The 25,882-nt window shown below is 38.6% G+C and overlaps 1 protein-coding gene across 1 annotated transcript in view; it reads left to right on the top strand.

Annotated features, from left to right (window-relative positions):
* The window catches only part of LOC122806454 (mucin-12-like), an 88,968-nt gene that overhangs the window by 46,259 nt on the left and 16,827 nt on the right, over positions 1-25,882 (top strand). Inside the window, exons 5-6 of the mRNA XM_044076913.1 lie at positions 15,119-15,290; positions 19,899-21,796. Coding sequence (XP_043932848.1) covers positions 15,119-15,290; positions 19,899-21,796 — 2,070 coding nt within the window. The remainder of the gene's footprint in view (positions 1-15,118; positions 15,291-19,898; positions 21,797-25,882) is intronic.

The raw sequence follows: 25,882 nt of genomic DNA, 5'->3' as shown, positions 1-25,882 counted from the left end.
TTTATTTTATTTTCCTTATTTATTTGATAGCCAGGAAAATATACATACATATATATATATATATATATATATATATGCATACATACACACACACACACACACACACATATATATATATATATATATATATATATATATATGTATATGTAAATATGTATATATATATTCATGCAATCAAATCTGTCATTACAAATGTTTGGTATGTTGGAGGAATGGAGGAAGCTGGACTAACTAGAAGGGAGGTCTTGCAGAATTCTACACAGAGGTCAAGTCTGAATCCTGGACCATTAAGATGTGAGATGGAGATATCATGTCTAAAAGTTCATCCTTACATTATTTGTGATCTCCAGTTGATTTTAAAAAAATAAATAAATGCTTTAAATACTTTAGAAGAAATTTAAAAGAAAAAAATGAATATTAGGTTATCAAAACCCATGATCACTCAGCTACAGGGCACAGCAAATGTACTTGTAGAAAAACCTAGTGAGTATTTTACATTAGGTAAAGAATTACCAGAGTACTGTAGGAACAAAGAAGCTCATCCCTTATATAATATCAGACATGACAGCTGCCACCACATGTAAAAATATAAACTCATATTCCATAGGATCAGACAATAATTGTGGATTTCTATACAGAATCAAGCAAAATGTGACTAAACCGGTACCATTATTGTTTAAACAAAATGTTAGTGTATGGACTTGTTTCCAAATGTATACCAATAATTTGTAGTGATACCAAGAGTTTGTGTGTGGGCAAAGGAGGTATTATTTTGCATACCATAAATGTTAGTCTCTATCTTGATCACTGTTCTGTGAAAAATGTTTGAGAAAGAGCAAAAGAGTCATAATAGAGTATATCCAGAGTCAGTTATGGTTCCTACTTCCATAAAACATAAATGTGAGTATATCCAGAATCAGTTAGGGTCCTACTTCTAAAAAACATAAATGTGAGTATATCCAGAATCAGTTATGGGTCCTACTTCAATAAAATGTAAATGTGAGTATATCCAGAATCAGTTAGGGTCCTACTTCTAAAAAACATAAATGTGAGTATACCCAGAGTCAGTTATGGGTCCTACTTCCATAAAACATAAACGTGAGTATATCCAGAATCAGTTAGGGTCCTACTTCTAAAAAACATAAATGTGAGTATATCCAGAATCAGTTATGGGTCCTACTTCTATAAAACGTAAATGTGAGTATATCCAGAATCAGTTAGGGGTCCTACTTCTATAAAACGTAAATGTGAGTATATACAAAATCAGTTAGGGGTCCTACTTCCATAAAACGTAAATGTGAGTATATCCAGAATCAGTTATGGGTCCTACTTCTATAAAACGTAAATGTGAGTATATCCAGAATCAGTTAGGGGTCCTACATCTATAAAACGTAAATGTGAGTATGTCCAGAGTCAGTTAGGGGTCCTACTTCCATAAAATGTAAATGTGAGTATATCCAGAGTCAGTTAGGGGTCCTACTTCTATAAAACGTAAATGTGAGTATATCCAGAGTCATTTAGGGGACCTACTTCCATAAAATGTAAATGTGAGTATATCCAGAGTCAGTTAGGGGACCTACTTCTATAAAACGTAAATGTGAGTATATACAAAATCAGTTAGGGGTCCTACTTCCATAAAACGTAAATGTGAGTATATCCAGAGTCAGTTAGGGGTCCTACATCTATAAAACATAAATTTGAGTATGTCCAGAGTCAGTTAGGGGTCCTACTTCCATAAAATGTAAATGTGAGTATATCCAGAGTCAGTTAGGGGACCTACTTCCATAAAACGTAAATGTGAGTATATCCAGAGTCAGTTAGGGGTCCTACTTCTATAAAACGTAAATGTGAGTATATACAAAATCAGTTAGGGGTCCTACTTCCATAAAACGTAAATGTGAGTATATCCAGAGTCAGTTAGGGGTCCTACATCTATAAAACATAAATTTGAGTATGTCCAGAGTCAGTTAGGGGTCCTACTTCCATAAAATGTAAATGTGAGTATATCCAGAGTCAGTTAGGGGACCTACTTCCGTAAAACGTAAATGTGAGTATATCCAGAGTCAGTTAGGGGTCCTACTTCTATAAAACGTAAATGTGAGTATATCCAGAGTCATTTAGGGGACCTACTTCCATAAAATGTAAATGTGAGTATATCCAGAGTCAGTTAGGGGACCTACTTCCATAAAACGTAAATGTGAGTATATCCAGAGTCAGTTAGGGGTCCTACTTCTATAAAACGTAAATGTGAGTATATACAAAATCAGTTAGGGGTCCTACTTCCATAAAACGTAAATGTGAGTATATCCAGAGTCAGTTAGGGGTCCTACATCTATAAAACATAAATTTGAGTATGTCCAGAGTCAGTTAGGGGTCCTACTTCCATAAAATGTAAATGTGAGTATATCCAGAGTCAGTTAGGGGACCTACTTCCATAAAACGTAAATGTGAGTATATCCAGAGTCAGTTAGGGGTCCTACTTCTATAAAACGTAAATGTGAGTATATCCAGAGTCATTTAGGGGACCTACTTCCATAAAATGTAAATGTGAGTATATCCAGAGTCAGTTAGGGGACCTACTTCCATAAAACGTAAATGTGAGTATATCCAGAATCAGTTAGGGGTCCTACTTCTATAAAACGTAAATGTGAGTATATCCAGAGTCAGTTAGGGGTCCTACTTCCATAAAACATAAATGTGAGTATATCCAGAGTCAGTTAGGGGTCCTACATCTATAAAATGTAAATGTGAGTATATCCAGAGTCAGGGGACCTACTTCCATAAAATGTAAATGTGAGTATATCCAGAGTCAGTTAGGGGACCTACTTCCATAAAATGTAAATGTGAGTATATCCAGAGTCAGTTAGGGGTCCTACTTCCATAAAATGTAAATGTGGGCTACTAAGGCAGATTAAGAGGAGATCTTATTTTTTGAATCTTATGGCATTTTATAAAGAAGTAACAGCACTGTGAGTGAACAGTATGAGCTGCTTATCCTGACCTTGGTAAAGCGCCTGGTGTGCGCTGCTTATCCTGACCTTGGTAAAGCACCTAACACTATTCCAAGATAAGGGAGTAGGTGACGAATTAAGAGCAGTAAATGGTAAACCATTCATACTTTAATTGGTAAAAGACTGATAGCACTACTTAAATAATGGAAAGCAGCGAGTCTGAGAGGCTTATCTTTCCATTCTGATGGCATTTAATGGTGGTATCCCACAGGATTCTGTATTGTGACTGATCGCATTTAATGGTGGTATCCCACAGGATTCTGTATTGTGACTGATCGCATTTAATGGTGGTATCCCACAGGATTCTGTATTGTGACTGATCGCATTTAATGGTAGTATCCCACAGGATTCTGTATTGTGACTGATCGCATTTAATGGTGGTATCCCACAGGATTCTGTATTGTGACTGATCGCATTTAATGGTGGTATCCCACAGGATTCTGTATTGTGACTGATTGCATTTAATTGTGGTATCCCACAGGATTCTGTATTGTGACTGATCGCATTTAATGGTGGTATCCCACAGGATTCTGTATTGTGACTGATCACATTTAATGGTGATATCCCACAGGATTCTGTATTGTGATTGATCGCATTTAATGGTAGTATCCCACAGGATTCTGTATTGTGACTGATCGATTTAATGGTAGTATCCCACAGGATTCTGTATTGTGACTGATCGCATTTAATGGTGGTATCCCACAGGATTCTGTATTGTGACTGATCGCATTTAATGGTGGTATCCCACAGGATTCTGTATTGTGATTGATCGATTTAATGGTGGTATCCCACAGGATTCTGTATTGTGACTGATCATTTAGTGGTAGTATCCCACAGGATTCTGTATTGTGACTGATCGCATTTAATGGTGGTATCCCACAGGATTCTGTATTGTGATTGATCGATTTAATGGTAGTATCCCACAGGATTCTGTATTGTGACTGATCGCATTTAATGGTAGTATCCCACAGGATTCTGTATTGTGACTGATCGCATTTAATGGTGGTATCCCACAGGATTCTGTATTGTGACTGATCGCATTTAATTGTGGTATCCCACAGGATTCTGTATTGTGACTGATCGCATTTAATGGTGGTATCCCACAGGATTCTGTATTGTGATTGATCGTGATTTAATGGTAGTATCCCACAGGATTCTGTATTGTGACTGATCGCATTTAATGGTGGTATCCCACAGGATTCTGTATTGTGACTGATCGCATTTAATGGTGGTATCCCACAGGATTCTGTATTGTGACTGATCGCATTTAATGGTGGTATCCCACAGGATTCTGTATTGTGACTGATCGCATTTAATGGTAGTATCCCACAGGATTCTGTATTGTGACTGATCGCATTTAATGGTGGTATCCCACAGGATTCTGTATTGTGACTGATCGCATTTAATGGTGGTATCCCACAGGATTCTGTATTGTGACTGATTGCATTTAATTGTGGTATCCCACAGGATTCTGTATTGTGACTGATCGCATTTAATGGTGGTATCCCACAGGATTCTGTATTGTGACTGATCACATTTAATGGTGATATCCCACAGGATTCTGTATTGTGATTGATCGCATTTAATGGTAGTATCCCACAGGATTCTGTATTGTGACTGATCGCATTTAATGGTAGTATCCCACAGGATTCTGTATTGTGACTGATCGCATTTAATGGTGGTATCCCACAGGATTCTGTATTGTGACTGATCGCATTTAATGGTGGTATCCCACAGGATTCTGTATTGTGATTGATCGCATTTAATGGTGGTATCCCACAGGATTCTGTATTGTGACTGATCGCATTTAATGGTAGTATCCCACAGGATTCTGTATTGTGACTGATCGCATTTAATGGTGGTATCCCACAGGATTCTGTATTGTGATTGATCGCATTTAATGGTAGTATCCCACAGGATTCTGTATTGTGACTGATCGCATTTAATGGTAGTATCCCACAGGATTCTGTATTGTGACTGATCGCATTTAATGGTGGTATCCCACAGGATTCTGTATTGTGACTGATCGCATTTAATTGTGGTATCCCACAGGATTCTGTATTGTGACTGATCGCATTTAATGGTGGTATCCCACAGGATTCTGTATTGTGATTGATCGCATTTAATGGTAGTATCCCACAGGATTCTGTATTGTGACTGATCGCATTTAATGGTGGTATCCCACAGGATTCTGTATTGTGACTGATCGCATTTAATGGTGGTATCCCACAGGATTCTGTATTGTGACTGATCGCATTTAATGGTGGTATCCCACAGGATTCTGTATTGTGATTGATCGCATTTAATGGTAGTATCCCACAGGATTCTGTATTGTGACTGATCGCATTTAATGGTAGTATCCCACAGGATTCTGTATTGTGACTGATCGCATTTAATGGTGGTATCCCACAGGATTCTGTATTGTGACTGATCGCATTTAATGGTGGTATCCCACAGGATTCTGTATTGTGACTGATCGCATTTAATGGTGGTATCCCACAGGATTCTGTATTGTGACTGCTTGTTTCTTAATTATTCACGTGAGATATATACGAAGGACATGAGCTCTAGATAACCAGAAATGAAGACAGTTGCAAGCTGGCTAAGATGATTGCATTGCCAAATGATGCCAAATTTCTCTGAAAGGTGGTGCATAAACTCCATTCCTGTCTAGCGGTACTGAGCATGCCTTTATTTAATGCAGTGTACTACACTGTACACTTTTCAAATGTGCTACTTAAAACAACCAGAAATTTGTAACAATTCCTTCCTAGAAAACTCATATAATTGCAGCAACTGAATTATTGAGAAAGGGTTTGAGAATTTTTATTATTATTTTCTCTTTTATATGGGTTTCTTAGTGGTTACCACTGAATGGTCAGTTAGACAATCGTCTGATCTGTTACTGCTTGAAACTGCATGCCTGTAGCATACTGATTATGGAGCTAGCAGCAGATCTAAGAACACAATAAAACTATGTTTCTGTATGCATATCTGTATGTGCATTTAGAAAGGTGGCTTGATACATAAAAAAAAAAAAATATATATATATATATATATATATATATATATATATATATATATATATATGTGTGTACATATATATATATATATATATATATATATATATATATATATATATATGTATATATATATATATATATATATATATATATATATATATATTGTTTTTCTTTCGGCTTTTCCAGGTTAGGGGTCGTCACAGCAGAACTCCGGTCCACTAATGATTGGCAGTCAATTGTTACGGTGCTGATATGCCAGCCTGACACCCAACCTTCAACAAAGGCATGCCCATTCACGCATGTCTTTCGAACGCCCCTTGACCGCAGGGAGGACATGCAGACTCTACACAGAAGGAGCTCCAGCTGAGAATCGAATGGGAGAACCTCTTGCTTTGAGGCGACAACGCTACCGCTTCACCACCGTGGCTTACTATATATATATATATATATATATATATATATATATATATATATATATATATATTTTATTTATTTATTTATTTATTTATTTATTTCAGTTTGATGACCGGGGAGGTCCACAAGGCTCAGTGAGCCCATTTTCAGTGGAGACCCGGGGAGAAAAGCACCGCATTACATAGTGATTATACATGGTTATTCACATAAAAATATGCATTACATAGTGATTATACACAGTTATTCACATAAAAATCAAAATTAAATGAGGTAAAAATATATATGCAGAGTATACACAGTTGTTCACATAGAAATCCAAATTAAATGAAGAAGAGTACAATTAAATAAAATTGTGTTACACAGTGTGTTCACAGTTACAGTCAAAGTAAAGAGAAACACAAAGTAAAAATGATATATGTATGTGTGTGTGTGTGTGTGTGTGTGTGTGTGTGTGTGTGTGTGTGTGTGTGTGTATATAAATATATATATATATATATATATATATATATATATATATATATATATATGTGGGTCTACTTGACTTTGTTAAAATAGCATATTATCAGATCTCACTTTGTCGATACTCAAAATATCAAACTCCTACTTCATTGAAGCAGCGGAACTGTGAAGATTTTCCCAGGGTAAGTAACCTGTTGTGCAAGATGGTGAACTTTGCCCTTTTCCCAACTGTAGTGCAATTTCAGAGTTGGTATATTTAGTTAAGGGAGTGGGTTAGGGATGGTGCAGTTTGGGTTTTGTTTCTTTTTGGGTAAGTAGTTAGTTACCCTAGGAAGATATTTATAGTTCTGCTGTTTCGATGAAGTGGGAATTCGATATTTTGAGTGTCGACAAAGTGAGATTCAATAATATGTGATTTCTACAAAGTGAGGTAAATCCATATATAAAATATATATGTGTGTGTGTGTGTGTGTGTGTGTGTGTGTGTGTGTGTATAAAATGAGAAAAAGTAAAAACATTATTAAGCATTAAGGATACTTTCATGAGAAACCTATAAAAGATGCAGTCACCCCCCCAAAAAAACTTTAATAGAGGGATTCTTCAAAGGCAACACCTTCCCTAGAATTACTCAGCTTGTTACACAGATTGGATTAACTTATTTAATATGAAGTTTTCAATGTATATATCTGCAACCTTTTTTTTGTTTTATCATTTTGTTTGTGTTATTGATTCCCATAAAAAAGTGACTGGGGCACCCCTGTCAGTTGCTGTATTCTTCACACCTTGTTAACGTGGATTGTAGCTGCAAATCTTACTGTAGTCCAGATACTTCGTAACACTTTTCCTTTAAAATCATCAGACCAATCGATCGACATGTTTGTTTTTATTTTTTTCGATCGACATGTTTGTTTTTATTTTTTTCTTTCTTTTGCTACTGTTAAATATTATAATTCTGCCTATCTTGTCTTCAAGTTCTTAACATGCATTATTCTAATGAATTACTCAAAAGGGATTGCAGTTTTACAGACAGCAATTTCCTACCATATACTGATATTTATCTTTTTTTTTTTTACATTTTTAAACTTGTAAGTCTTTCAAAGAGCAACTGTGAACCTACTATTCTATTAACAATTCAACAGGAAAGGAAACACTGACCCTTACCTGGAATTGCGTTTAGAAATGAGGGAGGGGATCCTTTGCCCAATCCCCAAACAACTGTCTGTGTTTTCCTTTCCTTTCCTTTTCAATTAGGTCTGTTATGGAGCCTCAGATTAGTGAGCATATATGTGCCTTGCTCTTGTGCCACATAGATGTCCTGATTGAAGAGATTCTAGTTCAATGGATCTGATTTTCCACTTTCTACTGCACGGCATTATTTTCTTAAAATAAATAATAAGATTCATTAATTAAGCATAGTAGTAAATCTGCAGAAGCGAAAACAAAAAAAAAAGTTTCTCTTCCCTTTGACAAATCAAAATTTTGGCTTTATAATTGATTCATTTTTTGTTAACGATAAAATGGGACACATTTTGAAGTTGTTTCAATTAACTAAAAAATGGCATCTAAACAACTTCTCCAGTATAATGTATATGACATATGGGTATAGATTTGATTACTGTTCTGTATCATCAGACCAGTAACCTTCCTTTATTCTTACTCACTTATCTCCTATGTTTGTACCATTACTTGCACAAAATTAAAAACCTAGACAGCACAGTTCACTCATTTGGGAGATGCTTTACCCTGTGTTTAATTTAAGAGAAATTGATTGCAGATTGTGATGAAGAAGAAAACAAAGTAATTAGACATTTCATAGCCTGTTTTTTCTAGTTGGACTCTGAGCACCGTAGCTTGTAGGTGCACTTGCAGCTCGATCAGCCTTGTGTTTATCACAATAGGAACAGAATGGAAAGGTGGTTGGGTATATTTTATTTTTAATGATTGGAGTGAGATAGGTATTATGAAGTATCATAATATTTGTGAAAATTTAAGTTTTTTAAGGGGAATAAGTTTGGAGGTAAGCTGGATCAAGCTAGGCTAAAACTTTAGAGTCTAAATGCCTTGCAATGCAATTTAGTGACAGTGAAATTTATTGCAGCTTTGGTTCTTTGTGTGTCACTTAAACCTCTTTAGCCTTGGTGATCAAGGTGATTTAACATGTAGGGTGTAATTAAAGACTTACTGGAATATAATTACACAATGAGACAACAGCATGGAGCAGGGATATGAACATACAATGTTAAGTCATTCTGAGACATTTGTCATGCTTTAGCAAGAAATCCACTAAAGTACATCACTCTGCCAACCTTGCATTATAGGTACTGATGTGAGGAGCCACGTTGCATCCCTGCTATAGTACGGGCACATCACTCTGCCAGCCTCAGGTTATTGGTACTGATGTGAGGAGCCACATACCATCCCTACTATAGTACGGGCACATCACTCTGCCAGCCTCAGGTTATCGGTACAGATGTGAGGAGCCACATACCATCCCTACTATAGTACGGGCACATCACTCTGCCAGCGTCAAGTTATTGGTATAGATGTGAGGAGCTATATAGCATTCCTTCTGTAGTATGGGCACATCACTCTGCCAGCCTCAGGTTATTGGTGCAGATGCGAGGAGCCACATAGCATTCCTTCTGTAGTATTGGCACATCACTCTGCCAGCACCAGGTTATTGGTACAGATGTGAGGAGCCACATAGCATCCCTACTATAGTATGGGCACATCACTCTGCCAGTCTCAGGTTATTGGTACAGATGTGAGGAGCCACATAACATTCCTGCTATAGTACGGGCACATCACTCTGCCAGTCTCAGGTTATTGGTACAGATGTGAGGAGCCACATAGCATCCCTGCTATAATATGGACACATCACTCTGCCAGCATCAGGTTATCGGTACAGATGTGAGGAGCCACATAGCATCCTTACTATAGTACAGGCACATTACTCTGCCAGCCTTGGGTTATTGGTACAGATGTGAGGAGCCACATAGCATCTGTACTATAGTATGGACACATCACTCTGCCAGCCTCGGGTTACTGGTACAGATCTGAGGCAGCCTCGGGTTATTGATACAGATGTGAGGAGCCACATAGCATTTCTTCTATGGTATGGGCACATCACTCTGATTGCCTCAGGTTATTGGTACAGATGTGAGGAGCCACATAGCATCCCTACTATAGTACGGGCACATCACTCTGCCAGCCTCAGGTTATTGGTACAGATGTGAGGAGCCACATAGCATTCCTTCTGTAGTATGGGCACATCACTCTGACTGCCTCAAGTTATTGGTACAGATGCGAGGAGCCACATAGCATCCCTACTATAGTATGGACACATCACTCTGCCAGCCTCAGGTTACTGGTACAGATCTGAGGCAGCCTCGGGTTATTGATACAGATGTGAGGAGCCACATAGCATCCCTACTGTAGTATGGGCACATCACTCTGCCAGCCTCAGGTTATTGGTACAGATGTGAGGAGCCACATAGCATCCCTACTATAGTATGGGCACATCACTCTGCCAGTCTCAGGTTATTGGTACAGACGTGAGGAGCCACATAGCATCCCTACTATAGTACGGGCACATCACTCTGACTGCCTCAAGTTATTGGTACAGATGTGAGGAGCCACATAGCATCCCTACTGTAGTATGGGCACATCACTCTGCCAGTCTCAGGTTATTGGTACAGACGTGAGGAGCCACATAGCATCCCTACTATAGTACGGGCACATCACTCTGCCAGCCTCAGGTTATTGGTACAGATGTGAGGAGCCACATAGCATTCCTTCTGTAGTACGGGCACATCACTCTGACTGCCTCAAGTTATTGGTACAGATGTGAGGAGCCACATAGCATCCCTACTATAGTATGGGCACATCACTCTGCCCACCTCAAGTCATCGGTACAGATGCGAGGAGCCACATAGGTTCATAGGTTCATAGGTTCATACTAGGCTATCTGCCCGAGGGCATTTACAAGCCTAGCCCATAGTTTTGTGGCTTACGTCACCCCTTTAGTATGGGGAACTATACCCATTATTTTGCTGTGCCTCTGTTGAGCAGTGACACTGAGGTAATCCCTGGGGTATATCATGATCTCCCATCCATTGGTCAAGATTTATCTTGAACAAGGCCAGCGAGGTGCTCTGCCTCACATATACTGGGATTTTATTCCACAGCATAGGGAGTCTTTGGGTGATGAATCTATCCCTCCAGCACCGAGGTTTAAGTCTCCGCCTTGTGGCTCTGACGGATCTAGATTTTGAGGTGAAGCATATTCATCAAATCTGGGTTTGACATGGCCTTGTATGTTAGGCAAAGGTCACCTCTGAGACTGAATAGAGCTGGAGTTCTTTCAGTCGGGCAGCATAGGACAGATGTTTGAGACCCTTTATCCTTTTGGTGAGGAACTTGCCTCCAGCTGCTGCAAGTGTCGGGTCAGATACATTCAATGGGGCATTGTACTCAATCATTGGTCTGATGAGTGATGAGTATAGGAGACTATGACCTCCCTTGATCTAGATGAGAATCCCTTCATGATAAGGTGGGCAATGTAGAAGGTCTTCCTAACTACTTTAGCTACATGGGTGTCGAATGACAGACTACTATCAACCTGGGTCCCCAGGTCCCTGATAACTTCTTCTGTACTCAGTGGATTGCCACCTATTTGGTAGCTAGTAACCTTGTTTTTCCCAAGGGTATGACTATGCATTTTGGCATTTAACTTTAGGCCATGGCTCTGGCACCAGTTATCCGCTTCTGTGAGACCCTTCTGAAGGATATCTGTGTCAGATGTGTTTTCTACTAAGTTTGCAGTCATCTGCAAACTTTGTCAGCCATAACCCTCCTGGTAGATGCCAAACAAGAGTGGGCCCAGGACTGAGCCCTGTGGTACACCACTTGTGACAGGCTTTGAGTCTGATATGGCGCCAGCAACTCTGACCCTGTGGGTTCTGTCACTCAGCCAGTTTGCAACCCATCTTGTGATGTATGGGTTAACATTTAAGCTGATGAGTTTTTCAATGATACCTATTGTATCAAAGGCCAGATCGAGGTAGGCTGTATGGACTGCCTTTCCCTCATCAATGGCTTTGGTGACTGTTTCAAAAGTCAACCAAGTTTAGAAGGCATGATCTGCCTTTGACAAAGCCAAACTGGGATGGATCCAAAGTCTGCAAATTCCTATGTCTTTATTTATGAGGTCCATTATGATCCTCCATGGCTTTGCAGATAAGGCTTGTCAAGCTAATGGGCCGTAATTTCCAGGGTCGGTGGAGTTTGTGAAGTGGGACCACAGTTGCATCCAGAGGTAAGACTATGATTAAACAGCTGTCCTAGCTGTGGGTTTAATTCCTCGTTGAGTTCGTGGAGCACAACACCATCAGGTCCCATGGATGCTGTGTTTTTGCTTTGGAGAGCAGTTCTCACTTGAGATGTTTGGGGTATAGATATCTGTTTGCACTGAACCTGTCAGCCAGTATGTTGGCAATGTCTGTAGGATCAGTAATCTTCACATCATTTTGAACTAGTTCTGAGCATATCTGGGAGTTTCCTCCCAGGTTTCTAACATAGCTAAAGAAGGCCTTATGATTGTCTTTGAGTCTTTAGCTATTTTTCTCTCAAAATTTGCTTTGGATGATTTTATGAGAGCTCTTAGTTTTTACTTATAGTGATCAAGGGTGTCTTACCTTTTAAGGATTTTGCTCTATCTTGTAGTAGCTTCCTCCTTTTGTTGTAGAGTTTGTTTATGGCTGGGGTCCACCAGAGGGTACAAAGATTGTTTTTGTTGGGATTGCCTTGTTTGTTGCTCCTGCTCCATGTGGTGGAAGGGTGCTGGTAAAAGGCATTTCATTTGTGATTATTGTTTCTTCCTTCGGCTCGGGGGCCTTAAAGGAGACCACACTAGTCTCTTAGAAGTGTAAAAGTCGGCTTAGAAGTTCTTTACTGTGGTCTTTTTATTTCAGGTGGGGTGGGATGAGGACCTCCAGCGAGATTAGTTTGTGATCTGATCTCACCAGTGAGGGGTGTTGAACATTGTGCTCCCATGTCCGTGATGATGAGATCAAGTATGTTTTCTCCTCTTGTGGGGATGGTGACTAGTTGTTCCATGGCATTTGAGTTTATGAATTCCAGGAACTTTTAAGGGGTGTTTGGGCTTGAGTAGTGTTCCCAGTCTATATTAGCACCTAGTATGATGGTGTTTGGTGATACATTTATCCCCTCTAGTGTTTTCAGGAAGGCCATGTGAGGTTCCTGAGTTTGTGAGGGTGGCATCCCTACTATAGTATGGGACCTTCAGCAGTATGTCTAACAGCAGTACATTAACAGGCATCAGTACATCAGTATGGCAGTGTAAAGCAGAATGTCTGAGAGAGAGTCATAGGAATAGGAAAGATAGGGAGAAGGAACAGTCATCCTGGGCATAAAATGTTAGGAGGCATGAATGCCATTGCAAAAGAGGTGCTGTCACTTCCTGCAAACAGCATTAATAATTAGTTAAGCAACACGAGTCAGTAAATTTTGTGTGTTATTAACTGCAGCAAGGAGGTAATCTAGTGCTTTACAACGTTTTAGCTAAGTGTTTGTCCCAGATCTGTTATGAAGCTACATAAGAAGTTTTTCCTTAGTATGAAGGTAACACGGAGCTATTAAAGCTCGTAGGTGCAGTTTGAGAAGTGTTGATAGAGTAAAGGACTACTTCATGCACTCTAAGTGGAGGGTTTTTTTTTTTTCAACCTCATCTTCAGTCTGGAAGGTTGCTAAATAGGGGCACTACCCAATCTTGCAACAGCTCTGAACAGATTGCATGTGCCAGGCAGAGTAAGGTATCTCAGTAGTGATTGGGGGCATACAGTTTGTGTACATTCTGTAAACTTTAAAGAAAGCAAATGGGGGGGGGGCACTGATGTAAATTCTGAAAAAAAATTTAAAAATGAACCTGGTATTCACACAAATGTGATTTTCTGACAGTCCATTAATTGTAGCTAGGAAATCATTTGAGTTTGTTAGTTTATACTTCTGGAACACATTTTGGCATCTCTTGTTTTGGATGATGACAAAGTTTTGACTTCCTTCTATTGGTTACACTTCAGACTCCTTCGTTGTTTTTACTTATAGTGAAATATTTTACATGTGGTGTTTTTTGAAATGGTTAGATAACAGTCAATGAATAGATGTGACTGTATGCAGATCTGCTCATATGTGTTTGCAGCTATAAGCCTGTGTATGGATCTATGTGTGTGTGTTTCTAAGTTTTTGTAGTGAATTTGTGTGTGCGTGCGTGTGTGTGTGTGTGTGTGTGTGTGTGTGTGTGTATGTGTGTTGTGTGTATAGGGAGAGAGTTCTGTTCAACAGAGCACATTCTCCCCTCTTGTTTCTCTTACCCTGTTCTCTTGTTAATAGCCACTTTGCTTTCCGTTAGTTTTGTGATGCTTTAAGTATGTGTTTGTGCACTTTTTAGTTTGACCTGCAGTGTAAAACTGGAAGGATTATATTTTTTTTAGTCTCTTATGACTGATGTGCATCAGCAGTACCTTTGCGCCTCTCCTGGATCTCCATTTCTCACTGGAGTGTACATGGAGTATCCTCTTGTGGCTTCTCTGTGGAGACGGGAGGGGTTTCATACCTTACTCACTCTTCAGACACCATTTACTTATCCCCACCATGCTTTGATATCAGTAAAGCACATCGATGCTGTCCCTCTCTCTCTTTCTCTTTCACACACACACACACACACACACACACACACACACACACACACACACACACACACACACACACACACACACACACACACACACACACACACACACACACACAAAAACACCTATCACTACATACTTTTACTACATGCTTGACAACATTTCCTGACCTATATCACAAGTACTTATGTATTGGTAAAACTTTTTTGTGACCACCTACCCATGAAAGGAGTAGAGTTAAGGTTTTGATGTTTGAGGCTAATTATTCATAGTATTATTTTATTTTAAATAATTTTAATATAAACAATATCAATTTAAGATATGCTCTTGAAAAAAGATTATTTTGTTTGGTTCTCCGAAGTCTTTCCATTTAAAATGCAAAATGTGACTGATAGTTCACTCAGTTAGTTACAAAAGCATCAGTCAGAGGAATAGTAATTTGGTGCCTTTCTATTTATTGCATTTTTTTCTATTACTTTATCTCTCTCTTTCTTCTTTCCAGGTACGTGACAGCTTGAAAGAAGAATACACTGAGACAGTAGAGCAAATGTTGAACACCATCATTAACGCCTTAAATCTGACTCACTTAGTACTTAGTTCAAACCCAAACTGGACCTGTCCTGACCTTCTCACTGTCATTGAGCAGACAACTTTAATATCCCCTACCCCGAAAGGTAAAGCATTTGTGTTTTGTGTATTGCAGGTTTTCAGTAAATGATTTTTACTTTTGTGTATTTCTGTTGATGCACATTTGTGATTTTATTTGTTGTAATTTGATTTTTAATTTGATTTTTTTAACCAAATAGTTGTCACGTGCTTTGCTATTGCAGTGGTTTGCTATTGCAGTGGTTTGCTATCACAATGGTTTGCTATTGCAGTGCACTGCTGGCATGAAAATGGCGCTTGTTTTTAACTGCTGCTGTTTCTGAGCAAATTTCTGATCTTTGAGGCTGTAATACACAATGTATTTAATCAATGTTTGTTCTATGCTTCATGTACTTTAAAATAAAATTCATGTAGAGTTTCAGTCGAGTAAAATGAAAATATTTTCAAAATTCAGTGAAGATGGGTAAAACTCTTTAGACTGAGGAGATGTTACCTTGTACTGTGAGTGTATATGCTTATATGTAATGTCAATTTGTTTGTTTTTTTTCTAATATTCAAAAGTTAACTAATCACCCAAACATCAAACATTAATTTGTTTGCAGATACCCTTATAATGGAATATACTGCTGTACTAATCAGACTGTAAAGTATTAGCAAGTCATTGAACATAGATCCTTTCCAGAATGAGTCATACCATCAAGACTGAATATGTGGCAGAGTAGATCCACATGTGGATTTTATCTGTAGTCTTAGTGGCATTAATACAGTCCTTGCAAGTGGTCACAAAAATAGGCCATTACAGAAAAGGTAACATGTTCACTGTTAAGTGTTCCATAAATAGTTAAAATTAGAGTAAACAGTTTAAATTACCAGTACTGGCTTTTTTCTGTAAGTTGGCTATCAGCCGCCATACTGCTTTTTCAGTAGGTAAGTCAATGTTCTTTGCTTCCTGGCACATCAGTATTGATATGCAGTACTTTTCTTGGATGACTAGCTGTTGAAGACAAGGCCCTATGTTTAAAATTGGAATAGCACATCACACTCATGACCACAGTACATTCACATGGGCCTTTGCCTAACAGTGATTTACAACTAGGTGTTCTGAGAGTAGATATTATCAACAGGTGAATAAACTGATGGAAGAAGTACATCAGACTACTGAATCTATCTACTGGTTGCAACTTGTCCCTTTCAGATTTTCGTCCTTTATACACTACCCATCCTTCTGTTATCCCTAGTTTTATTGTATCCCCTTTGTGACCAACTCTCAGCAACATTCTTCCACACTTTATTCCTAGAATTACCACTCCCTCCATTAAAAAGCACCCCTGCAAGTCAGACTTAAATATTTTATTCCCCTTGCTACTATCTGTAGCTTAATTTCCTTCTTAACTACAGCTCAGACCTCTATTAAATAATGTGCTTATAGCGAAACTATGAAACGGTCACAGAACAAAAACAAGAGCGAACCTGCGTAAAAATCACTAAGTCAACTGTTATTTATTTGAAGCGCTTTTCGTGCACTCGATGAGCACACTTCATCAGAAAAACTAATAAAATACACAAGTCAGGTTTATATAGACCAAACAATCAAGTTTTCAATTAAACTTTCAAGTAACTCGCGGGTTACTTGAAAGTTTAATTGAAAACTTGATTGTTTGGTCTATATAAACCTGACTTGTGTATTTTATTATTTTTTATTAGTTTTTCTGATGAAGTGTGCTCAGCAAGTAAACGAAAAGCTTTTCAAATAAATAACAGTTGCCTTGGTGATTTTTATGCAGGTTCGCTCTTGTTTTTGTTCTGTGACCATTTCATAGTTTCTCAGTTTGTTTTTTTGTTTGGTTTACACAATGTGCTTATAATATTAGACCCACTCTCCTGTGTCTATGTAAGCATACATGTCCAGTACCATCAACCATTACAATCAAAACCATTCACACAACATAATTGTAGCATCATAGAAATGAAACCTTGACAGCAAGGTCAGATATGGATAGAACACTGCCTGCAGGAGTAATATAAACTAGCACCATGAATCCTGTGTCATTTGAGTAGTTGAGTCCTCATTTGTATCTTCAAGCAATATATAGTGATTATATCATTAGCTCATCAACATCCATTATGTTTTTTCTGTCTGAGATCTTAAGACTTCTCGCACATGCAGACATACAAACACACGCACTCGTGAGTGCGCGCACACACACACACACACACACACACACACACACACACACACACACATGCATATGTGCTCACAATGTTTACTCTGTTCATAGCTAGCAAAGTAAGACTTTAGCACAACTAATACATTTTTCCTGTAGTTTTTACACACTTGTTTTGTACATATGAGTTTCTCTGCTGCCTTAGGAATTAAACTGTTATGAAAGTGTGAGGTACTTTAGCTTCATTAGACCTATTTTTTCCAGTGAAGAAAATTACACTTTTCTCACATTTTAATGTGAACTTTTCAGGATATAAGCAGTACCCTAATTCAAAGAGATAGCTTAAAAGGGCCATAAAAGTGGTATCTAACAAAGAAGACTCATAAAGTCTTCCACTTTTAGAATTTCAGACCACTCAACTTTTCCAAGTGGCCTTCAAAAATGGTTAAACTTGGTAAAAATCTTAAGAGAAATCTGCCTAAATTCTAATGAAAAGCAAGAACACAGCTGTTCAACATAAATGCAACTCCATACAAAGTGAATTCATGATTTTATAAAGCTTCTTACCAACTCCATATTTCTCTCAGCAAACAAGTGAGCCAAAATGCCACAGTTTAACATAACTGTCAAAATAGCTGTTAAATACTGAAAGTTGTTTTTGACCTCTGTCTAAGCAGCTGTCTTTTGCTACACATTTGTCAAAACAGGTATCAAACCACAGAGTTAAAAGTAATTACCCAGCAGTGTCAGCATAAAACTGTTGTGCATGTGTGTGCGCGTGCGCATGCACATACGTGCGAGCTTGCATGTGTGTGTGTGTGTGTGTGTGTGTGTGTGTGTGTGTGTGTGTGTGTGTGTGTGTGTGTGTGCGCACGTGTGTACATGTTTCTGTCTGGTTTTGTGAACGTGTTACCTTTTCAGTGTTGGACAAAATGTCACAGTTCAAGTTAGACTCCACTCCCTCTCCCACTCAGAGAGCTATAATTTTAATATTTCACAGTATTATTTATTACTACACAATAGGATTATGTTATTAAAATCTGTTTTCAATTTGATAAAAATGCAAGTCAAATCTCAAGTCAGATAAGTATTGTAATGCCATGTAGTGCATTCTGGAGTTATTTAAACACACACACATACACACACACACACACACACACACACACACACACACACACACACACACACACACACACACACACACACACACACACACACACACACACACACACACACACACACACACACACACACACAGACTTATAGATGCAAACACAGCGGCAGAGGCATACATTTGACTGTTATCTAGCCATTTCCACAAGTACAATGTGTGAACTAATCCACTATAACTAAAAGAGGAACAAAGCTGATTTTTTCAGAAAGACACCAAGAAGCAAAGGAAAAAACTTCAAACTGGAAAACTTTACAAAAAAGTTCAGTAAAAAACAAACACAGAGGCAATTTGCACAGTGCAGTAATGCCCTCTAGGGAGTGTGTTATAAGGAAATAATAGACCTTCTAGGAGTGAAAAATGATGTCTACATGTCATCAAGGGCCTTGCAGCACATCTGGACAGTCCATAGTTTCCCTATAATGCTTATGCTGTTGGACACTGTTGCCTATCTATATGAACACTGTGTGCCAAATGGAACCATGTGATTAAAACATAGATCATTTGTAAACTACAGCTGCTAACATTTCCCTTTGCTAGAAATCTTGTTTGGTGTATATTCACAGCAGTAACACATTTTCAGTTTAAATATACTAAGCTATAAGAAAAAGAAAGATTTGGAAGGTAAAGAAAGTTTGGCATCAGACAACAGTGAAGCAAAAAAATGATCTGTGGCATACAAAACAGTGAACTAGATCATAGTACATACCTGTGGAAAATGATTTAGAGTTCCAGTATGTTAAACAATTTTTTTCCCAGCAACTCACACTATAAACACTGTCCAATAAAAATTCACCATTAAATATGCTTAAAGTAAAATTACTTATGCGCAGCATAACATATCTTATGTGATATAATATAATTTTTGAATGGCTTCTGGCCTTTTTGGCTGAACATACCATTTATATATTTTGCTTAAAACCCTTGTCAAATGCATTAGCAGTTTTATCACAGTCCAGCTATATCATTCGGTGTTCCTTTTCATTTTGACATTTGCTCATTTATATCTTATCTGCTTCCACGCACAAGCTGTTGCTCTAATGTATTGGGAACTCTGGCTTTAATTAACCGTGCCTGTTAAGAATGTCTTGTGTGGCTGTATTGTCACTGATGGGTTGTGTCTTGTTAGGCTGCTTTGGGGGGGTATCTGTTAAATAAAGGTATGACTTGCTTGTCTTGCTGTTGCCATTTGCCATACTGCAGGCTTCGTCCAATGCATGGAACACACAGGCACATGTTAAGCTACATGTTTGTGTGCTATCGTGTAACATACTTACTCTAATTAGGTAAGTCAACAGGCGTCATTAGAAAGCATTATAGTCTTTTTCCATCTATTGTAGGTTTGGCAACATGCAACTGCTACCGACCGACTCCTACCCTGACTGATTATACAAAGCCTGCTGCTGACTCTTATACTGCTGTCTCTCCTTTGGAAAGCATTCTCAACATCAGTAGTAATAAAGTAGGAAACACAGATTTGCAACAGAGTCCACTTGCAACTGATTTTGGGCACAGCACATCTTTGGAAAATGAAGCAACAACCATCAGTATGTACCAGCAGGCTGTCACTACATCTGCAATCCAAGAACCATTGACTGTTCTTAGAGAAAAAGAACCAGATCTTGTTATAATAAGCCATGCATCAGATACCATGCTGGCAAACAAAGCATCAGTGAGCATTGTTCCAAATGAGAAACATATTGCACTTAATTCCAAAGGACTTCCTAATGGTAGCACAAGTGTTTCACAGGCTATTACATATAAGACCATAGGATCAACTAGCCTTATGTCAGACTATGGGAAAAATGACATACAAACTAGCAAAACAGTACCTGCCAAACTTGTCACCAATGTGCCATCCATCATATCTGCCCCTGGGACATTAACCACCAGTGCACAGGTCAGTGGGCCATTGGACATGCAAGCAAACAAAGAACTAGTTAGCACATTTCCAACCACAAGGTTAGCCAGTCTTCTAACAAGTGGTCATTCTGTCCACTTCAGTCAGGACCACATGTCAGCCACCATGCCTGCATACAATGCATTATCTGTTGTTAACCCAAGTAAATTGCCACCTGCTGATCAGGAAGATAAAAGAACAAGTAGTATTAGTCCTACTGATGCTCCAGTAACAAGTAGTATTAGTCGTACTGATGCTCCAGCTGACAATGGAAGGAGTGAACAACTTAAGACCCATCCTGTATCACCTCGGAAAGATACTGATTATTCATCACACCAGGCAGTCACCACAGTAACACAACAACTGTCACTAAATACCCATAAGACTGCTTTACAAAGGCTGACTGCCAGCATCAAACATTTATCTACCAATAGTTCACCATACAGACCAGCTTCCATGCATGCAGTCAAGCAAACAAAAACAAGGTCAAATAATATTCTTCAATCACACAATCCAGCCTTCATTCTCACAAACATGCCCAGGGTCTCTACCCATGAAACCCATGTATCTTCCCCAATGGCCACAACTAAGATTTTAAGCCAAGGGTCATATCACATAGCAAACACCAAAGTATTTCACATGTCACCAGCTGTAAAGCCAACACACAAGTATCCTGCTCAGATAACCACATCACCCAACATGCTAACCAAAGGTTTTCTGCCAAGTTCTACTGTAATTTCTGAAGAGACAAACAGCATAGAAACCTTAGCATATTCACAAGTTCCTAGTTCTAGTATTAATACTGGAACCATGGCAGCTAAACTTCCTGTAGAAATGTCAGATGGAAAAGGCAGTGTGACACCTATGCAGTTAGAGCAGAGCAACAGTTCACTGAAAGACGAAGTGTCTAAAATGCCCGTTGGAGACGTCTCCCCCAAGAATTTGCCAAGGGGAGGTAGAACAAGTACTAAAGAGGTGGACCATTCTACTCAGAATCATTTAAGTATACCAGCTGCAAGACTTTCATTTTCTACAACAACTTTAAAGCAAGAAGTAGCCACTCAGAGCAGACACAATGACATGCTAACAATGAGGGCCTTTAAAGAACAGACTGAGGGTGTTAATCCAATACGTACATTAACTTATGGCAGTGTTGATGATTTCTTGGCTAGTACAGTAAACAATGTGTATGAAGGCAATAATTCTCCACACATCTCAAATCATTTTCCAGGTGAAAATCAACAATCTCACAAAACTACAGAGATGAATCGCTCCATTTACATTGGAATAATTGGTGTACTTCTTATTGCCATCATGGGCCTCACAGTCAGTAATATGGTAAGGAGATTTTTAACTATTCATTTTTGCTTTCCTTTATGAACTGGTACTCTAATGTAAACTGCAGCTGTGTCCTTATCAAATGATATGATGTGTCACGCAAAATGAGGGGTCGTCTACAAAAATGTCACGTGCTTAGAAATGCCAGTGTATGAAAAGAGTACAACTGTCTTTCCATGAAGAGAATATGGATAAATAAATAGTTTTAGGGATTATGTAGGAAAATAGACATTTTGTATGGATGTGTAAATGTAGAAATCAGTCGTGAGGGATTTAGGCACCCAGGTTGATAGCAACCTGACTTTTGACCACCGTGTTGCTTCCGTTGTACAGAAAGCTTTCTACATGGCCCACCTCATAAGTAAGGGTATCTCATCCAGGGACAAGGAGGTCATAACATTCCTGTATTCTTCCATTATAAGGCCCATTATTGAGAACAATGCCTCTTTCACCATGTACCTCGCAAAGCACATGCAGCAGCTGGAGAGACCACAGAGGTTCCTTACCAGGAGAATCCAGGGCCTCAAATATCTACCATACACAGATAGGTTAAAATCCCTATTTCTCTACTCAGTTTCATACAAACTCCTCAGAGATGACCTTTGTCTGGCATACAAGGTGATCACAGGCTTCACCTTGATAAGACTACTGCATATCCGCAAGTCAAGCTCCACTCGAGTAACTCACACATGCAGCCTCAGCCTGGTCTTTGACATCAACAGAACTTGTTGGAGGGACAGATTTGTGTCCCAGAGACTCCCCATCTGTGGAATAGACACCTTTTGCACATCAAGCAGAGTACCTCTTTATCCTTTTTTAAGCACAACCTGGATAACTGGATGGGAAACAGAAAATATACCCCTGTGATTCCACCCATGTCCCTGCTGGACAGGGGCATCAGTTGCTGACATGTCTAAACATGGGCCAAACTATTGGCTAGGCTTATAAGCACCTCAGTGCCAATAGCCTAGTAACCTCCTATGATCCTATGATCCTATAAATAATGTGCTTCCTGAAGTGGTTGGAAATGTAGACTTCTATACCAAAAGGATGAAATAAAAACAAAACTGATCGAACCCTTATAAAATAAATAAATAAAATTAAAACAATACCATAAAAGGCAATATGGTATTGTTACTTAAATTCAGCTTCAGGGAGGAGCACAACGTATTTTGCTTGGCACTTAACCATTGCATGTGTTGTGACCATAGGAGTAGCAATACTTCTGAAGTCAAGATGACTAACTGTAGTAGAAGATAGATGTTTTTCAATGTTTCACATAGCCTAGATGTCTAACTTTTCTTTAGCAGGCCTCCAAGTGTGTGTGTGTGTGTGTGTGTGTGTGTGTGTGTGCGTGTGTGTGTTTGTGTTTGTAAATATATATGTATATGTATTATTTATATATATATATATATATATATATATATATATATATATATATATATATATATATATATATATATATATATATATATATATATATATATATACTTCTTCTTCTCCAGTAGGCAGCACTAATCTTTGGCTTTTGTTTACTCTTTTGCACTGACTCAGAAATTAATCGCAATGGAAGAAGAAGGTTTTAGCAATCATTAGGTCTTTCTTTACCAGATATCTGTTCGAAGAAGAAGGGAGCAGTTTCTGTCGATGTTGTTAGGGATGTAGTAGCAGGGTATCTCTCTCTGTCTCAAGCATGAAACACTCAGTGCAACTCCCTGCTGTCTATCAGGTTCAGTGTTACATTGGCAGAGAAATAAGTCAGAGCTGTAATGCTTCTCCAGTCATGTTAATCTTACCGCATATAATCTCTGATAGAAAACAGAGTTTCCAGGATGCAACCTAAGCCAGGCCATTTTGGGAGCTCAGGATATGTCTAGCAGCTTTTCATGGAAAGGAGCAGAGAAAGATAATACTGGGTCTGAGACACAAATGTAGAAGTAGAATTTGTAAAGCAGTGATGTTATGCCTCCCAAAGGCATGTGGCCATTATGAGATGAGTCTGGTCTCCACATGAAGGTGATGAAGGGTATAAATAACTAACAGACCAATGTGCATTAAGTTAAATGTCATAATATAACTGATGGCATTATATAGATTTAATTGCTTTTGCATTTGTTGCACTGGGATTTTGAATTACTAACCACAGTGGTCATGAGGGACAGTGTATGTTCCCATAGTCTTGTAGTCCTCCTTACAAGCAATCCACTTTAGAGTTCTTAAAATAGCCATGAATATCGTAAAGAAAGATTTCCCTTATTATGCTGCATGTACTGAGGTAACAAGTCAAACCATCCAAAACAAAACATTTTATTTATTTATTTATTTATTTATTTATTTATTTATTTATTTATCTGCAGTTTGATGACCGGGGAGGTCCACTGGGCTCAAGCCCATTTTCAGTGGAGGCCCAGAGAGAAAATCTCCATAATACATAGTACAAGCTCTATAATATGACGTACAATACACAGTAGAAATAGAACCAAAGTAAGCAGATTTTAAATACAAAATAGCAAAAACTAAACAAAGTTGAACAGAAACATAGGGTAACGTTTAATACATATTTACAAGTTTAGTGGTTGAGAGCAGTAGAACAGAGTTAAATTAGTACAGAGGTTTAAATCATCTGAGAATAGTATAGAAGTAACATTAGCAAGAAGGCAGTACATAGGGTTAATCCCTAATGTGAAAGGAAGAACAAACCTTATGTGTGATGAATGTACTCAAGTATTAAGCAGGTTAGGTAGGTAGAGTGCAATTGCATTTCCATTTATGGGAGAGGTAAGAATGGAGCTGAGTTTTGAAGTGTTCATAGTTCTCAGCGATTCTTAGAGATGGAGAGAGAGAATTCCATTTTTTGGCTAAGAAAAAGGATAGGAGAAGCTGACCAGTGGGACGATTTGGAATGTATACAGAAATTAGATTTTGGTGGGCAGATCTTAGAGTTCTGGGAGGGGTGTATAATGGTAAGATGTTAGTTAGTGCTGGGCATAAAGTTGGTTTAAAAATAAGCTTGTGAGTAGTGATGAGTTGGAGGTAGTCAAAGTAGTTGGGAGTTCTAGCCATTGCAGCTGATGGAGAGGTATACAGTGGTGAGTGGAGTATTTGGAAGTGGTGGCGAACTTTGAGATTTTGTTATAGCAGGTTTCTAACTTAGAAGAGATGGAGGAAGATAGATTGGTTAGAAGGGGAGCACCATACATTAGTGAAAGTAGTAAGTAGGTAGTGGTGAGGGTCTGTCTTGTTGAGGGAGAGATGAAGTGGGAGTTTCTGTACAGCATGCCAAGTTTCTGATGGGTTTTCTTAATATTTAGATGAATATGGGTATCAAATTTTAGGTGTTCATCAATAGTAACTCCAAGATGTTTAGCAAAAGGAACAACCTCTGTAGTGGAGTTGGCATGGCTGATAATATTGAAAGAGGTTTTGTCGAGGGTAGAGATTTTGAGGGAGAGAATAGTAGGATTTTTGATTTGTTGGCATCCAAAAATGAGGTGATTTTGAAGCATCCAGTTCTCAGTAGTTGAGAAGGCAGTTTGAGTTTTTGTTTGGAGCTCAGGGAGGTTTGATGCAGGGCAAACTAAAGTTGAGTCATCTGCATATTGTACTATCTTAGTGTTAGGAATGGCTGCATGGAAATCATTAATGAAGATATTGAAGAGCATAGGGCCAAGTATGGATCCCTGGGGTACCACGGTTGGGTCTATATTATAACATCGAAGTCTTACAACTTTGAATGTTATAATATCGAACCCATTCAATCGAAACACCAGAAAACCAAACAGTCAGAATTCCGACAAACATACACACAACACAAGCACACCAAAATAAATAATCCATACACACACTTCACAAAACCCTACACTAGACCAGACATACACCACTAGCTATCCACTTACCTTAACCCAACCCTAACCCCAAGGTCCCTAACTGTCACACACTCACCTTACCCACTCCCTAACCCTAACTCACCTACCCCACCCTAACCCTCACGTCCACACAATCGCACACTTACCTGACCCATGCCCTTACTCGAACTCACCTAACCCACGCCCAATCACACACGCACCTTCGTTCACACACTTACCA

This window comes from Protopterus annectens, chromosome 7.part0, assembly GCF_019279795.1.
Source record: "Protopterus annectens isolate FY-2018-M chromosome 7.part0, PAN1.0, whole genome shotgun sequence".
NCBI classification, from domain to species: domain Eukaryota; kingdom Metazoa; phylum Chordata; order Ceratodontiformes; family Protopteridae; genus Protopterus; species Protopterus annectens.
Note: the sequence above shows the minus strand (reverse complement) of the source record. Positions and strands in the feature narration are given on the sequence as shown.